Source organism: Heterodontus francisci, chromosome 4 (assembly GCF_036365525.1).
Source record: "Heterodontus francisci isolate sHetFra1 chromosome 4, sHetFra1.hap1, whole genome shotgun sequence".
NCBI classification, from domain to species: Eukaryota; Metazoa; Chordata; class Chondrichthyes; order Heterodontiformes; family Heterodontidae; genus Heterodontus; species Heterodontus francisci.
The window spans coordinates 128,491,773-128,510,645 of record NC_090374.1 but is presented as its reverse complement, the minus strand read 5'-3'; the positions used below and the strand labels follow the sequence as shown (position 1 = coordinate 128,510,645).

Here is an 18,873-nt window from a genome sequence, read left to right as displayed (position 1 = left end):
GCGGGGGAATGGAGGCGGCTGTTGCGAGGTGAGGACTTCATTATGTGGTGACATCATGCGCACGCATTCATACTGGCAAGCTGACAAATGTTCTCATGCACTGACGATGTCGGCAATCACTCTGCGCATGCTCTGCATTGTCAGGAGTCACTTTGTTATTCAAACAACTAGGATTTTGCTAACGGTGCTTACTGTTATTGAGGAGTCAATCGCTATTTATAAAACTTCCGTCTTCCACACGTGCGCATCATGCATTTGCTTTCAGAGTTGGTCTGCTCCTCCACATGCTTCGCTATGCTGGTACCTGAACAAGACTCTTGGCATTCAAGTACATAAAAGGCATCAAGTAGCAGTACTTACCCACTAGATAACCACCAAATACCCAGTAAAAGTTGGGGCTTGCCCATTCAAGTCTTAAGTACTGCCAAGCAACCTCTTTGACACTAAAAATTAAATTTTAAAAATGTAGTGTCTCATTCCTTCAGATTTTAATTATTCTTGGAGATTTCAAAATAAGTAAAAATTTAAAGAAAACTTTTTTACTTTGTTTCTTTTATCTTTCTGCCTTTCTTTCTCAACCCCATCTTTCTTTGCCTCTCTTTATTGCACTTTCTGCACGTGATTTGGCATTGAATTACATATTTTAATTTACACTTCCTGGTTTAAACTCTGTGGGCTGAATTTTACAAGTTCCGAAGGCATGTAAAGGCCGAACAAAGGCCGTAAAATCGGCGTGGGACGGCCGCCACCTGCAGGTAAACTTAATTTAAATATTATTAGGGTTCATTTTAATATGGAGATGATGGGCCCGCCGCTGGGGGGAGGGGAGGGCCACACTGAGGTCCCCCTGCAGCCAATAATATGCGGCGGGCCTTTTCGATGTCGCCGTTCGAGGCGGGCCTCTCCCCACAGAATTTTACCGGCCCCCTAGCCTCGACCCGTGGCATCAAGGGGCCGGTAAAATTCAGCCCTGTATGTCTCAGTAAGGATTTTTCAATCTTATTGGTTGAGGAGACACACCATTGTTTGCCCTGTTCTCTCAGGTTCCAGCTCCCCTAGAAAAGGCATTGTGCTGTTTCAGCTCTCTAATTATTGTGAGTCGCAGTGCAAGAGCACACACAAATTCTGTGGGTAAGTATAATGAACGGCGACTGATGTTCATTCGCCGCTGACTGTAAAATCTGAGCAAATATCCTGTGGTGGGTTGTAAACTCTTCAGGGAATTAGCTGGAAGGTAAATACTCTTGAGATAAAATAAAACCAAGATGGCATGGATCAAATATTCTTTAAACAGTATGTATTTTTATATATATTTCGTCAAATATTTTAACACATCAGGTATTCATTTTGTTCTATTCCTTTCTTCTAGGTCAATCTCCAACTCACAATCCACATCACAGTTCACAGTAAGTAAGGCTGATGAGTCAAATTTGAAAACATTTTTTGCAGATCTTATTGTGTCAGTGCATTTTGTAGAATTTATTCTTTTAATAACAAGAGGACTTTATTTATATTTTCTTTCACTTTTCTATTTATAATCTTTCCAAAAGTGCTGTGATGCATAGAATGGGGATATGATTACATCGAACAATACTGCATTATTTTTAAATGTCAGGAAACACCTCTCCTATCCAGTGGCACCTTCCCACAGTGGTACATTTCAGGTTGTGAATTCATCATAACAAGGAATTACAGGTGCAGTAGGCTGGAGTTCCAACATGCTGTGCTGTTTTTCTTCTGTTTCCTCTTTCCCCCCACCCACCCCCAGCTTCTACCAACATCAAATATTTGCACCTGTGGTAGAAACTGTTTACTGCCATAATACAGCACAATATAGGTTCACATCTCTGTCATTTAACCAAAATTACTCACCTTTAATATTTTGGAAAATGTATTTTGAGGAAAAGTTACTAAATGATTTTGAGGAAGTAACAATATGGTAGAGTTTTTATTGTATAGTTATTAATATATATTAATTCCAATTATAAGATTGCTGCATTGGTTTTATTTGTATTAAAATATCCCACTGGGGCTGATACCTTTTAAAATGGAGTTTCAGACTGATCCGGTGGAGAGTCACTATTTTGAGTTTGTGTGAAAATTTTTCTGTCTGAACAAAAATATTCTGAAACAAATTCTCAATCCTTCAAGTTGTTTATTTTTTTTCTTTACTTTCAAAGTGTTGGTTTAATTCTTTCATTGCACAGACCTTGTCCAGTGTAGCTGGTGCCCTCAAACTGCCAAATGGTATTTGTTGGTTTTGGCAGCTTCCACATCTGGAAGCATGGCAACAGCAATGGCTGAAGACTGAAACAAAGGCTCCATTTCATTCGCTTGTAATTCAGCTCCACAAGGAAAGATGAAGTAAAATGTATGCATTGTAGGTGCCAAAATTAACATTATTATATTGATACATTTTGCAGTTTTTAGTTCTTTAAACTTACAGGGCGAAGGTGAAATGATACCGCTTTTGTGTTATGAACTTGTGACTCCTGGAACATGATTCATTGTCCCATTTATGTTGAGGAATCATTGAGTGTGGCTCTCTGTATTTCCTAATTTTTCTATGTTTATACCATAGGGTGGTTTCAGAGCCCTTGCACAACAACATTGGAACAACAGTGCATGTGCAAGATTTAGGCTTCTGCTGTTGAAAAGTTTAAGATTTGAATTCAGCTTTAAAGCAACTTTGCATGCACCTGGCTACAGCTGAATAAGGTTAGGAAATTCCTGGGTATAAAATTTCAGGAAGGATAAGGAGACACAAAATAAGAGGAGAGATATTAATTAGAGACAGTGTCATAGCACTACAGCAAAAAGATGAATAGAGAGGTGGTCCAGATAGAACCTCTGTGGCTTTAACTGATGAAATAGCAAAGATTAGTCACACTGGTGGGAATATATTGTATACCGCTAAACAATGCAAAGAAAACAGAGCAAAAGCAGAATACTGCAGTTGCTGGACATCTGAAATAAAAACAGAAAATGAGTCAAATACTCAGCAGGTCTGGCAGCATCTGTGGAGAGAGAAACAAAATTCATATTTCAAGTCTGTGACCTTTCATTAAAACTGAGAAAAGTTAGAAATGCAATAGGTTTTGAGCAAATGAAAGCAGGGTGGGTGGGAAGAAAAACAAACGGGAAGGTCTGTGATAGAAAATGGAACATGAAATTTGTAAACGAGTTAGAGAGGCTGATATAGCACGTAAGCTATAACTGTTGAAGATTCTTATTATCTACGATTTTACAGGAATAAGGTAAATGTGAATGGTGAGAAAGGAGTGGTATTGTTACTGTATATTTGGGACTGTTTTTACAGTTAATGTGTTGCTACTCCAATAAGAAAGGGACAAGTGAATGTTTCATTGTCAAAGGGGTGGAATTTCAGATGAGATGTTAAAGTAAGGCCCTATCTGACGGTTCAGGTGAATGTAAAAGATCCTATGGCATTGATTCAAAGAGGAACGGGGAGTTCTAATTGTTGTCTAGGACCTTTGTGCATGTAGGAACAATGACTATATTTCAAAATAATTAATTGGCTGAGATGTGTTTTAGGACATCCTGAGGACATGAAAAGCACTATATAAATGTAAATTCTGACTTTTTTGTACATGTTAATCATCTGGACTTGGGAATTGAGAGAAAATTATTGAAATTACTGCTGACATCAAATTAGAGAACATCCAAATTCTGACAAGAATTACAAAAGACATGAGGAAGTAAATAGCCTAGCCGCTTAAACAGATAGATGGTAGTTATAGCTCAGTGTAGAAAAATATGATGTAATACATTCATTTTGGAAAGAATCTGAAAAGCAAGTACCTTAGATAGCAGAAATTAAATGGAGAGGGGAGCAGAGGTGTTCAAATACACAGGCCATTAAATGTGGCAGCAAAAGTAGAAAGGGCGAATGCTTGGTTTCATATACAGAAACATGAAATACAAAGAATAATGAACTTGTACAAGACCATAGGCCACATTTGGAGTATTATGTACAATATTCAAAGTACACATCCTGTCATGAAGATACTTCTATATTTTTGTTAATTTTTTTTGAGGACTCATTTAAATTGTGGAGATGGATTCATTGGAAGGCTGAAGATTTCATAAATGCTGGACTTTGCTTTGTTGTTAACAGTTCACTGAAAGGACACTGAGATGTTGTTTGAAAACAACCTGTGCTGGAAATCATGTGCTTTAAGCTCAATAAACAACAGAAGCCTTGGTGACCTGGGGAAGATGTTTACAGAGAAGCCACATGTCAAGGTTTATGGGCGGTCAGGAGGTTGACTTTCTGTTTTGGGGTTTGGATATTGTTTTAGTTCAGTTGGGGTGTGAACTGTTCTGAAGACAGTTGCAGATCAACTTTCCAAGGCACTAACACTAGTCCTCAGCCTATTGCCCTTTTACACTGATGCCTCACAGTCAGCCTCGGAAATGGTGTCCTTCCCTCTTCCGCAAACAAGCCATTGCGAGTACTCACACCTCTCGGCTTTCGCTTCTTGAGGAAGAAGAGAGCACACTACTTGATTTGAGCCAGAGACTGGTGGGATATGGGGATGTGGGGAATGGAGTGGCCCTCCATTGACAGACACTTTGTTGGCCATTGGGAATGGAGTGGCCCACTTGCTCCACTGTGAAGAAAGTCTTGTTCTAGAAGGCTGCAGATGTCAGCAGCAGCCTGCTGTGAGATCCTGAGGCACTGTCTCACAGACATGTTGAGAGAACTGATGCTCTGTGTGTTGGGGTCTCACCTCATTCCAGCTGGATCTAGGTGTCCATCCCACCTGCTGTATGTAGAGGCATGTGGCTGAGGAGGAGGCAGCTGGGACTGCTGCTGGTCTTCTGTTGCTGGCTCTGGCGTGTTGTGCTCTGGATCCTCATCAGAGGTGGAAGATGGTGCTGCGTAAGCTGCTCCCATGCCATGGTGATGGTTGGCACAATTTGAGAGAAGTGCTTTGAACAGCAGTCTGTCAGTGGGCTTGGCTCTCCTTCAATTCCACCCCGGGGAAAGCTGACAAAGGGTAGGAGCATGTCCAGATCCTGACTCGAGGTCAATTTCTCAGATTTCCCCACCTCGCTCGCCCCTGAACCCACCACCAAAGGGCTAGAAAATTCTACCCACAGTTTCTAAACTTACAGATGACACCAAATTTGAGAGGGATAGTCAATACTGAGGAGGACTGCAACAAATTACTAGAAGACATTAATAAACTTGCATAATGGGCATATAATTGGCAAATGAGTTTCAACACAGATATTTTGGTCAGAAAAACAAGGAGGCCACATACTGGAAAATAAGTATCTAACTGGGGTAAGTGAAGAAAAGGGATCAGGGAGTACAAATACACACATTGCCAGAAGTAGTGAAAGAGGTCAACAAGGCTATATTTTATAAAAAAGGAAACCAAACACTAGAGTTGATTTCCATGGAATGAAAAGTAGAGATGTTATGCTGAACTCATACTGAACCTTGGTTGGGCCACACTTGTTTGTTTTATTCGTTCTTGGGTTGCAGGCATTGCTGTCAAAGCCAGCATTTATTTTCAACAAAGCATTTATCGCCATTGCTTTGTCACTTATTTTATCTTATGTATTCAGAATATTTTGAATTTTTCTCCTATGGTTGCATTTTATGACAAATGTGATATTCCAACTCAATGCAAATTACTCATCACAATGAAATAGCCATCTCAGGACTGAACCTACTGGTCCGGATTTGCAGTCAGCGACAAATGACAAACTTGCTGTTCATTACACTTATAGCTGCCCACAGATTTTTCGTTTGCTTTTGCACATCAACTTATGGTCATCAGGAGTCCAATACAATGTGGTGCCCAGTACAGGGAATCCGGGACTTGCATCAACGGGGCTAGCAACGGCATGGGTCTTCATCCAATCAGATTAAAGAATCCTTACTGATGCACACAGTCTAAATTAGGAAGTCTTAAATCAGAATAATTAATTCAATGTAAAATCAAGTGCAGAATGCAAAATACAGAGAGGGAAAGAAAGACAGGTTTGAGAGAGAGAGAGTTAAGAGACAAAGAAAAGCTTTAAAAAGCCTGGAATCATCCAAATTTGCTGCCTGAGATATTTGCATAATGCAAAGACAAGCCCGTCCCTGGCAGGGCCATGTGTTGGGAAGAGGATATGGAACAATTGTTAAGAGGTAACTGTTGGTTCAGAATTGATTCTGAAACTGTTAGCAGAACTGAAAGTGGATCTCATCTGCTATGCACCCTAGGTCATTAAAGAAAGTCAGAGAGGAGATTGCAGAGGTTCTGGTCACAATGGGCAGGATTTTTCCCACGTTTCAGGACCCTGATGTTGGGACCAAATGGGGTCCGTAGTCCATATTTGCCAGCAGCGAGAGCAGCTCAGCAATCTTCCCGGAGGCAGCCCCCTAATTGACCACCTCCGAGCTCGCCGTCCTATTAGGGATGCTGGGCGGGCTCTTAATCCCAGACTCAGAAGTACACATTATACTCAACTTCAAGGTTCCCTCTAAGCTGTGCAGCCAGCAACTTGAAAGTTCTCGGGCAGACCTTGCATAGATCAACCCCTTTAAGTCACCACATATGCGCAGCTATGCAAAAAATTTTAAAGGGCCCGCACATGTAAAAACAAATTGCTCACCTACTACAAGAAAAGGTAGAGACAACATTGCTCAACTTGTGTAAATTTTTATTTTTCCACATTATGAATCTGTGATTACACTGAGTGAGATAATCATTATTCGTTAACAACTATTATTGTTGTATCATACAGACGGACTTTGGTCTTTTGTCATGTCGTAGTTCATGTGCTTCTATATTCCATTGCCAATTTAATGTCAAATTATGCCCTTATATTTTAAAGTTCATTCTTAGGATGTGAGCATCGCTAGCAAGGCCACCATTTATTGCCCATCCCTAATTATCCTTGAGAAGGTGGTGGTGAGCCGACACCTTCATCTATGTGGTGTAGGTACACCCACAGTGCTGGTAAGAAGGGAGTTCCAGGATTTTGATCCAGCGACATTGAAGGAATGGCAATATAGTTCCAAGTCAGAATGGTATTTGCCTTGGAGGGAAACTTGCAGGTGGTGGTGTTCCCCACGTGTCTGCTGCCATTGTCCTTCTAGATGGTAGAGGTTGTGGGTTTGGAAGGTGCTGTTGAAGGAACCATGGCAAGTTGCTGCAGTGCATCTTGTAAATGGTATACACTGCTGACACTGTGCACCAGCGACAGAGGGAGTGAATGTTTAAGGTGGGTGGATGGGGTGCCAATCAAGCGGGCTGCTTTGTGTTGTTGAAGCTGCAATCATACATGCAAGTGGAGAGTATTCGATCACACTCCTGACTTGTGCCTTGTAGATGGACAGGTGTTGGGGAGTCCGGAGGTGAGTTATTAGTCAAAAAATTCCCAGTCACTGACCTGCTGTTGTAGCCACAGTATTTATGTGGCTGGTCCAGTTAATTTTCTGGACAATGGTAACCCCCAGGATGTAGATGGCCCTGCAAATTAGTTTTAACACTCCCCCAGCTCACATTATTGAGGGCCTTCACAGCCAATAAAGCGAAAATTTTCATCCTATCAGTAAGTGCTGGCTTCAAGCTCAGGTCCTAGACAGTAGATGTGCTGTGCAGCTCCACCTTCAGTGCAGTAGAAATTATCTATGTCTTTATAGTGGTTAAGCAGATACTTAATACTCTCCTTGTTTAGTAGAACCATCAACATGGATCAAATAGTTTGGGTATAGTGGACTGCGAATTTATTCACTATCTATTGGTTGCAGACTTGTATCACAATAGTGTTATTTGTATAAATGGCTCTATCAGAAATTCAGGCACTTTTGAAAATGAGAAACACAACCTACACTATGTCTTTCATATATCAAGATCTGTTTAGCTTCCTGGAAAGACATTGAGCTTTTAAGTAAATGGTGCAAATTTTATTTTAGACCTAACAAAGTATTTGAATTCCTTTATTATTTTAATTGACTGTTGTCTAATTTTTGTTCTTGGTGCGATTTGTACTTTCTAATCAGACACTGGAGATATTGAGTTCTGATGAAAGGTCACAGACCTGAAATGTTAACTCTGCTTCTCTCTCCACAGATGCTGCCTGACATGCTGAGTATTTCCAGCACTTTCTGTTTTTATTACTGGATTACTGGAGATATTGCTGTGTGCTAAAAATATATAAACATGGTTGACAGAGGCAAGCTGTGTCTGTCACATGGGTCACAATGTGTGGCCAAGTGGCTTAATGTATCCCCTTCCATTTTCTTATCCTCTTTTTTCTTTTTTCCTCTTTCTCTTTTCCTCTTGTCATTTTTTTTCTTTTTTTCTGTTATCAGTCTGGATGTGGAAAATAGCTATCGAGGCAGGACAATCCCAGCATTTATCGAGGCAATGAAAGTCTTTCTTAAGAAAAGTAGGGATTATAACTTCAAAAGAAATAATTCACTATTGGCATGCAGGTTAATAGCTTGGCTCCAAAATAGCCTCTTGCTTTCTCCCTCATTCTCCAACAAGAGATAATAATGAATTGCTGGCATAGGAGTGCGTATGGGACATCACAATCTCCTTTGCAAGATCCTAGCCATGTATGTCAAAGCTGTGGTACAGTGTCCATTGAAACAATATGACAACTTAGGATGTTGGCTCAGCATTTTAACATTACAAGTTTTTAATAAAATTGAGAATATATCAGCTCATAATTGAGGGCATTAATACTTGGGAATATGGTATTATTGCTATCACAGAGACATGGTTGAGGGAAGGGCAGGACTGGCAGCTCAGTGTTCCAGGGTATCGTAGGCTTGACAGGGGAGGGTGTAAAAGAGGAGGTGGCATTGCACTGTTGATCAAGGAGTCAATTATTGCAGTAAGGAGGGATGATATCTTAGAAGGTTCCTCAAATGAGGCCATATAGGTAGCACAAAAACAAAAAGCGGGCAATCACTTGGCTGGGATTGTACTACAGGCCTCCAAACAGTCAGGGAGAGATAGAGGAGCAGATATGTAGGCAAACCTCAGAGAGGTGTAAAAATAATAGGGTAATAATAGTCAGGGATTTCAACTTCCCCAATATCAACTGGGATAGTCTTAGTGCAAAAGACTTAAAGGGGGTGGAATTCTTAAAGTGCATACAGGACAGCTTTTTGAGTCAGCACGTAGAAAGTCCTACAAGAGAAGGGGCGGTACTGAACCTAATCTGAGGGAATGAAGCCGGACAAGTGGTAGAAGTGTAAGTGAGGGAGCATTTCGGAGATAGTGACCATAACTCTGTAAGATTTAAGATAGTTATGGAAAAGGACAAAGAGGGACTGGAAATAAAAATACTGAATTGAGGGAAGGCCGATTGCAATATGATAAAACAGGATCTGGCCAAAGTAGACTGGGAGCCGCTACTTGTCGGAAAGTCTACATCAGACCAGTGGGAGTCATTCAAAAAGTAAATAGTGAGAGTTCAGGGCCAACATGTTCCCGTAAAGGTGAAGGGTAGGACCAACAAGTCCAGGGAACCCTGGATGTCCAGGGAAATAGAGGATCGGATAAGGAAAAAAAAAGGAGACTTATGGCAGATTCAAAGCGCTGAAAACAGCGGAGGCCCTAGAGGAGGAAAGAAAGTGTAGGGGGGTACTTAAAAAAGTAATTAGGAGAGCGAAGAGGGGATATGAAAAAACACTGGCGGGCAAGATAAAGGAAAATCTCATGGCATTTTATCAGTATACTAAGGGCAAGAGGATAACTAGGGAAAGAATAGGGCCCATTAGGGACCAAAGTGGCAATCTGTGTGTGGAGCTGGAGGACATAGGTGAGGTTCTAAATGATTACTTTTCATCTGTGTTCACTATGGAGAAGGACAATGTAGATGTAGAGATCAGGGAGGAGGATTATGACATACTTGAACTTATTAGCATTGAAAGAGAGGAAGTATTAGCTGTTTTAGCGGGCTTAAAAGTGGATAAATCCCCAGGCCCAGATGAGATGTATCCCAGGCTGTTATGTGAGGCAAGGGAGGAGATAGCAGGGGCTCTGACACAAATGTTCAAATCCTCTCTGGCCACAGGAGAGGTACCAGAGAACTGGAGGACAGCAAATGTGGTACCATTATTCAAGAAGGGTAGCAGGGACAAACCAAGTAATTACAGGCCAGTGAGTCTAACATTAGTGATAGGGAAACTATTGGAAAAAATTCTGAGGGACAGAATTAATCTCCACTTGGAGAGGCAAGGATTAATCAAGAATAGTCAGCATGGCTTTGTCAGGGTGAGATCGTGTCTAACAAACTTGATTGAATTTTTCGAGAAGGTGACTAGATGTGTAGATGAGTTTAAGGCAGTTGATGTAGTCTACATGGACTTCAGTAAGGCTTTTGATAAGGTCCCGCATGGGAGATTGGTTAAGAAGGTAAGAACCCAAAGGATCCAGGGCAAATTGGATCCAAAATTAGCTTAGTGGCAGGAGGGATAGGGTGATGGTCGAGGGTTGCCTTTGCGATTGGAAGCCTGTGACCAGTGGTGTACCGCAGGGATCAGTGCTGGGACCCTTGCTGTTTGTAGTGTACATTAATGATTTAGACGGTGAATATAGGAGGTATGATCAGTAAGTTCGCAGCTCACATGAAAATTGGTGGTGTCGTAAATAGTGAGGAGGAAAGTCTTAGATTACAGGACGATATAGATGGGCTGGTAAGATGGGCGGAGCAGTGGCAAATGGAACTTAATCCTGAGAAGTGTGAGGTGATGCACCTTGGGAGGACTAACAAGGCAAGAGAATATACAATGGATGGTAGGACCCTGGGAAGCACAGAGGGTCAGAGGGACCTTGGTGTACTTGTCCATAGATCACTGAAGGCAGCAGCACAGGTAGATAAGGTGGTTAGGAAGGCATATACGATACTTGCCTTTATTAGCCGAGGCATAGAATATAAGAGCAGGGAGGTTATGATGGAGCTGTATAAAATGCTAGTTAGGCTACAGCTGGAGTACTTGTCTAGTTCTGGTCACCTCACTATAGAAAGGATGTGATTGCACTGGAAAAGGTGCAGAGGAGATTCACCAGGATGTTGCCTGGGCTGGAGCATTTCAGCTATGTAGAGAGACTGGATAGACTAGGGTTGTTTCCCTTAGAGCAGAAAAGGCTGAGGGGGAACATGATTGAGGTATCCAACATTATGAGGGGCATTGATAGGATAGATAGGAAGAAACATTTTCCCTTAGCAGAGGGATCAGTAACCAGGTGGCATAGATTTAAGGTAAGGGGCAGGAGGTTTAGAGGGGATTTGAGGAAAGAAAATTTCACCCAGGGGTGGTTGGAATCTGGAACACACTACCTGAAGGGATGGTAGAGGCAGAAACCTTCACAACATTTAAGAAGTATTTAGATGCGCACCTGAAACACCATAGCATACAAGGCTACGGGCCAAGTGCTGGAAAATGGGATCAGAATAGATAGGTGCTTGATGGCCGACACAGACACGATGGGCCGCAGGGCCAGTTTCTGTGCTGTATAACTCTATGACTCTATAACTTTTGATCCAGTGCTATTTTGGTTATGTTTACAGATATTGTTTATCAAGTTATTTATAGTTTTTACAATAACTGATGTATACTTGTGTAGCAAAGCATCTCCAGTAGATGGTTATATAGCCCATATATACTTAAGTACTCGTGATCAGAATCAATTGTTAAACTGATACGTAGAACCTTCTAATCAATGACCATATGTTGCCTCCTGTTCACGGCCAATATAAATAGCATGTGGCTAGATCTAATCAGTAATATAACTTCAAACACCGATGTCTGTTACTTTCCAGTTACAGTGCATGCATAGCACGTGATTGACTTCAACATATTTTCCAGTTATTGTTGCCATTAATACTATATAACTATGAGACAAATGGAATCTTTTTTTTCTTGAAGTCCTTACTACATAAAACTCTTGACTCATCCACAGTACAAAGGAATTAACTAATTAAATTTCACATTTGACTTTTCTGAACAATTGGTTTCATGATTTAACTGCACAACTTTTATCTTTGACTCGTAGAAACACATTTATTATAACTACACCCCAATGATACTGCCATCGTTATAACGGAATAACTAATTTAATCTGGTACTGGAACATCATTGTACCTCCCTCTCCCACACCCCATGATTTTCTTGCTGGGATGTTGTGTCCATCCCATAAATAATTCTTCTCTTCCTCTGATGGTGCTTCTTTTCACATATAATACAAAAGGACAAGAAAAGATTAGGAGTTTTAGTTAAAAAAATAAAGCTGCTGTATCGTTTCTACCCTTGCTGAACTCGAAAAGATGTGGTAGAAATAAATAAAATGACATTTTGTAGCAAATGTGTAATGCCAGAAAGCCTCTAAGCTGAAGAATATTTCTGGTGTTAGTCTTGCTGTTTGTTTATCTACCAGTGAGTATTTTGCAATTACAATGAAACATTTTTTGCTGGGCTGTCAAAGCTGCCAAAAACTTAATCTTGTGTCTTCAAAGAATCCTTTTATTTTTCTTCCTTACTGTTTATCTACTTGTCTGTTACAAGATGTGTTCAGTTAGAGTATGGTACCATTTCCGAATACTTTAAAGTTTGTGGATATAGTGTTCCCCACATTGATGAATATCCCGTGGCCTACTCCTGCTCCTAGTTTGTATGTTCGTAATAGTAGCTCCTCTGCCAAGGAATAGTTGAGTATAAAAAAAACACCAAAACATGACTATACTGGCCCTGTATTTTGGCCATTGATTGCATTGCAATTCAGAGTTTACAGTAAATTTTAGTTAATTGAAATCTTGTGGCCAATATGGCAGAGCTGCTTTCTTAGAGAAATTCATTACTTCAAATATTTCTTTCTATAAATTATTGATATTGTTACGGCCTTGTATCACTGTTTCATTGCAGTACTGGGATATTTTTAAACTTTTTGTATATTCATAAAATGCCTTGTATTCTAGAAACATAAGGGTACATGCACCCAATGGGGTCATGAATACAAACATAATTATATTAGAAATAGAAGCAGGTTTAGGCCCTACGGCCCCTCGAGACTGCTTCACCATTCTAAAAATCATGGCTGATCTTCGACCTCAACTTCATTTTCCTGCTCGATCCCCAATATCCCTTGATTCCTTTAAGTCCTAAGGAAGGTGGTTTTAGTTGTTGGAGACAAATCATCTCAGCCCCAGGGCATCATTGCAGGAGTTCCTCAGAGTACTGTCCTAAACCTATCTTCAGCTGTTTTAATCACCTTCCCGCTATCATATGGTCAGAATGAGGATATTTGCTGATGATTGCACAGTGTTTAGTACCATTCACAACTCCTCAGATACTGAAGCAGTCCATGCCCGCATGCAGCAAGACCTGACAACATTCAGGTTTGGGCTATTAAGTGGCAAGTATCATTCGCACCATACAAGTACCAGGCAATGACCATCTCCAACAAGAGACAATCCAACCATCTGCCCTTGACAATCAATGGCATTACAATCACTGAATCCCCCACCATCAACATCCTGGGGGTTACCATTGACCAGAAACTTAACTGGACAAACCATATAAGTATTGTGGCTACAAGAGCAGGTCAGAGGTTGGGAATTCTGCAGTTGGTAACTCACCTCCTGACTTCCCAAAGCCTGTCCACCATCTACAAGGCACAAGTCAGGAGTGCGATGGAATACTGTCCACTTGACTGGATGACTGCAGCTCCAACAACAATCAGAATGATCAGCACCATCCAAGACAATGCAGCCCAATTGATTGGCACCCTATCCACAACCTTAAACATTCACTCCCTACGCCACCGGCACACAGTTGCAGCAGTGTGTACCATCTACAAGATGCACTGCAGCAACCTCCATCGACAGCACCTTCCAAACCCAAGACCTCTACCACCTAAAAGAACAAGGGTAGCATGTGCATGGGAACACCACCACCTGCAAGTTCCCCTCCAAGTCAAACACCATCCTGACTTGGGACTGTATCACTGCTCCTTCGCTGTCGCTGGGTCATAAACCTGGAACTCCCTACCAGCACTATGGTTTTATCTACATCAATGGACTGCAGAAGTTCAAGAAAGCAGCTCACCACCACCTTATCAAGGGCAATTAGGAATGGACAACAAATGCTCATCTTTGAATATACTGAACAACTGAACATCCACAGCCTTATAAGGTAGAGAATTCCAATGGTTCACAACCCTCTGAGTGAAGAAATTTCTCCTCATCTCAGTCCTAAATGGCCGACCCCTTATCCTGAGACGATGCTCCTAGTTCTAGACTTTTCAGCCCAGGGTAACAGCCTCTCAGCATCTACTCTGTCAATTATTCATTTGTGGGATGTGGACATCACTGGCAAGGCCAGCATTTATTGCCCACCCCCAGTTGCCATTGAGAAGGTGGTGAGCCACCTTCTTGAATACAGCTGAATGGCTTTCTAGGTCATTTCAAAGAGCAGTTACGATTACTGTTTTTTGGGAGTCACATACAGGCCAAATTTCCTTCCTAAAGAACATTTATGAACCAGATGGAATTTTATGATAATTCGGTAGTTTCATGGTCACCATTGCTGATGCTAGCTTTTTATTCCAGATTTATTTAATTACGGAATTTAAATTCATCACCGGCCCCAATGGGATTTGAGCTCATGTCTGTGGATCAATGGTCCAGGCTTCCTTCAGTGCTGTACATGACTCTATTATAATATTGCCTCTGGTTGGGAGGCCCTTAGTAAAAGTAGATTTGTATTGTAGGGCCTTTACAAAGGCTTTGCAATTACTATAATAAATTGTATTAAGTCCAGAACTACAGTAACCACATGCCCGGAATTCTTGGCTACTCTTGAATACTCAGAATGGCTTCATGCTGTCAAGGGTTTGTTTTTGGAAATATTTAGCCATCACAGAGTATTGCATTGTTAAACCAGCTTTTAACCTGAACATCTCTTATTTCTCAAAACTAGAGTAAACACAATTAACAATATATTCGGATGCATACAGTTGCAAAGCATTAAGTCTTGTTGGAAAAAATGGCAGATGAAACAGCAGACCTGCAATGGAGATACTGAAATATGAACTGAATAAGGTACAGGTTCCATGCCCTGAATAACCTTAAACATCTAGATCTGATTGCCTCATAAAGTTTTTGTCGTAAATATTATGTCTTATCTTCAAAGTTCAAAGTTCTCATGCTGGGATCATCCTTGTGCCCACTCTTTACACGTTCTCCAGTGTCACGGTGTCTGTCCTGAGGTAGTCTGGTCAAAACTGGCATAGTTTCTAAACAAAATCAAACCAAAGCCTTATATAACATTATTATGTTGTCCTAGTTTTCTAATGATTGGTCTGGGAAAACACAATTAACTATTTCACATCAGTTTTAACAGAGAAAGGTGAAAGAGATAAAGGGAAAAAAAGTAAGAGTTCTATTTCTATAGCATCTTTCATGACCTCAGGATGTCCCAAAGCGCTTTACAATCAATGAAGTACTTTTGAAGTGTAGTCACTGTTGTAATGCAGGAAACGCAGCAACCAATTTGCATATAATAAAAACTCCCACGAACAGGAATGTGAAAATGGCCAGATATTCTGTCTTTGAGGTGTTGATTCAGCGATAAAAATTGACCAGAACGCCAGAGAGAAACTCCCCTGCTCCTCTTCAAAATAGTACCATAGAATCTTTTACGTCCACCTAAGAGGGCAGAGGTGGCCTTGGTTTGACATCTAATTTGAAAATGGCACCACCAACAGTGCAGTCCTCCTTCAGTATTGATTTTTGTGCTCAAGTCTCTGGAGTAAGACTTGATGTTGGTATACCTGAAGTAGATGTAAAAGAGTCACTTATAAAAGAACGCTATCAATGAAACTAAGGCAATTTACAAATAAAACAGTCCATAGGCCCAGATATGGTAATAGATTTGAAGTACCCTATGTTCAGCAGTTTGAGTACAACTCCATATTGGTAACCGTTCTGATTCTATTTACGCATCACATTACATTATTTGAGCAGCAGTTTACAAAGAGCAATTGAAAGTTATATTGACAATTATTGTCGCCCGGGTAGAAGGCATTTCCTGTTCCTTCTAGTTGCAGAGAAACCTATTCCTGTTTGGTGTCCTTCTTGGCTTTTCTACACTGAGAATGACCCTAAGTTATACCCCAAAAACTGGAACTGCAGAAAAGTCCATCCAATCATAGGCACATTAAGTTTGGTACTCAAGCACAGAACATATTGCAGAATAGCTGTTCTGACAAAAAAAACTTATGGTCAATTAACTCTTACAATGTCTAATTCCTCAGAATACCCTTATAAACTCATATTCTTACAGCATCCCAGAATGCTTAGGGAGGTTGATGAAGCCATGGCAGAGACATCAGGCAGAATATTATTGTTATGACCAGGTGAGAAGGGGTCCAGGGGTTCCCTCTCAGCCGTTGCCTGGTTCAACCGTAACAGGATTTTTTAACACACCATGTTTTAGCTCCCACTTCAGTGAATCCTTGTTGACCTCTTTCCAACTGTAAGACAATGAAGTCAATTCAGACAGGTTTTCTTAGATTTAAACAAGAAAGGTAGAAGTTTATTAATCTTAAACTCTAATCTGGTTAACAACTACAAATATGCGACGTGACCACGCTAGCACACATATGCGATAAACACACATGCAGATAGAGACAGAAAAGGTAGAAAGAATAAAGGGGAAAAGTTTGAGGCAATTTCTGTTAGTTATTTACTGTCCTTTGAGTTCAACGTGGAGTCTTTGGTTGCTGGTAAGTCCTGCTATTCGTTGGGGCCAGTTCACGGTTCAAATTGTTTTGATGTCAGAGTCTTTTCTCTCTTGAGGTGCCATGTCTTCTGTGAGTCCGGTGGCTTGGGGAGAAAGTGAGAGAGAGACAGCCAGGAGAGAGGCTTGCTTGTTCCAGCTTCAATTGCATAAACTGCCTTCATGTCCTTTGTGTGGCAAAATTTCAAAAACCAAGTTGGCCAGCAGATCAGTCATGTGACTAACTGGCTCAACCACTTTTGTGTTTGTGGATTGCATTATTTTAGCAGTTCCTGGAATGCGCTTCCTTACACCTTCAATGTCTGGTGATCAAAATCCATTTGGGTTAATTGGATTAGGGAATAGTCCTTTGTTTCCACAAGCAGCGTCTCTTAGTATGTAAATGTCCTTCCAGCCCAAATGTCTGGTGATCTCTTTAAAAAGTAATTTCTTTACTCCAGCAGCAGTTTAAAATTAATGTTCACATGACAAAATTAATATGCCTCATTCTTGGCAGGTGGGGGTCTGCATAATAATTATTCAGCCTGTGGAGGCGAGGGTGGGGCGTGGGGGTGGAAAACTAAATGGCAGGGATGCCATGCCCATCATTGCCCGGGTCCCCTGGTATTTTGGCCGGGATGGGGAAGGTCGAGGACAGCTTTCCTGCCCCGCGCCAATTGAAGCCCTTCCCACCTCCACTTCAATTTTATGGAAGGCGGAGGGACCCAGCACCGCAGGGAGGTGCCACTAGGTAAAGCCTGGTGGCCTCCTGGCAGGGTCGGGGGTCCATCCTTTGGGGGAAATCCAGGGCCCCCCCCCCCCCAGTAGCAATCACCAGTCCGCCGGGAAAACACCACCTCCTATCCTCACCAACCCCACCTCCCCCCCGCCCATCGTTGAGGCCTGTCTGAATGGCCCCAGTGACCCCGACCCCACTTACCTGTCCCAGGGTCTCCAACAATCTTCGATGCTGCAGGATCTCCTGCAGTACCAGCACTCACTACTGCTCCCAGTGGTGCTGCCGGTCTCCTGATCGGCCAGCAGTTCAGGAGGCGGGAGCTTGTCCCTTAAAGGAAAGCCACCGCCAATGGTAGGCAGATAATTGCCTGCCCGCCGTGAAATATCTTCAGGGGTCTGACATAGTGTCAAGGCGGGGTCACCCCGCTGCCTTCCGGCCTGCCGCTGGGACCCCATTGCCAGAATAAATGCAGCCCATCATTTTGCAAAAATCTTTGGGAGTTGGAATTATGCACAAGATCTGGAGTGGTAAATGTTATGCGCCTGCTTTTTAAAAAAAAAAATGTCAGGAAATTATATGATAATTAATGTTGCCTTAATAAGTGGATATATTTCTAGAGTCAATAATAAAAAAATGAAATTAGCAAACTCTTCTAAAGACATCAGGGGAAAATAAGGATCGGCAATAAATGCTGGCATTGCCAGTGATGCTCACTTCCCAAGAATGAAATAAATAAAGTGGTGCAGTGGTTAGCACCGCAGCCTCACAACTCCAGCAACTTGGGTTCGGTTTTGGGTACTGCCTGTGCGAAGTTTGCAAGTTCTCCCTGTGACCAGGTGGGTTTCCATCGGGTGCTCTGGTTTCCTCCCACAGCCAAAGACTTGCAGGTTGATAGGTAAATTGGCCATTGTAAATTGCCCGTAGTGTAGGTAGGTGGTAGGTGAATTGAGGGAAGGTGGGGATGTGGTAAGGAATATGGGATTAATGTAGGATTAGTATAAATGGGTAGTTGATGGTCAGCACAGACTCCATGGGCCAAAGGACCTGTTTCAGTGCTGTATCTCTCTATGACTCTAAAGTTAATCGGGAGTAGTTGGTGCTGATTTCGAAAAGGCAATTTTGGTTGACTAATTATTTGAATTATTTTAAAAGATATAGTGTATTACTAAAGGAAACATAAGGATGGCTGTTGAAGATGTAGATTTTCAGAAGACATTTGATAAGATACTTATAGCATTTTGACACTCTCTTCCAATTCAGCCAATTGGTTGGGTTACATTTATGGTGGAAGTGAAGAAAGTAATGAGAAACAAAGAGCGAGTCTGAGAAGAGACTGGCAGATAACATAAAAGGGAATCCAAAAGTTTTC

The 18,873-nt window shown here is 41.5% G+C and overlaps 1 protein-coding gene across 8 annotated transcripts in view; it reads left to right on the top strand.

The window, feature by feature from the left end:
• ror2 (receptor tyrosine kinase-like orphan receptor 2) overlaps positions 1–18,873 on the top strand; it is a 452,945-nt gene that overhangs the window by 359,440 nt on the left and 74,632 nt on the right. For all 8 annotated transcript variants that reach the window (XM_068030160.1, XM_068030157.1, XM_068030161.1 and 5 more), the window contains one exon: positions 1,370–1,406. In XM_068030160.1, the coding sequence (XP_067886261.1) occupies positions 1,370–1,406 (37 nt within the window). The remainder of the gene's footprint in view (positions 1–1,369; positions 1,407–18,873) is intronic.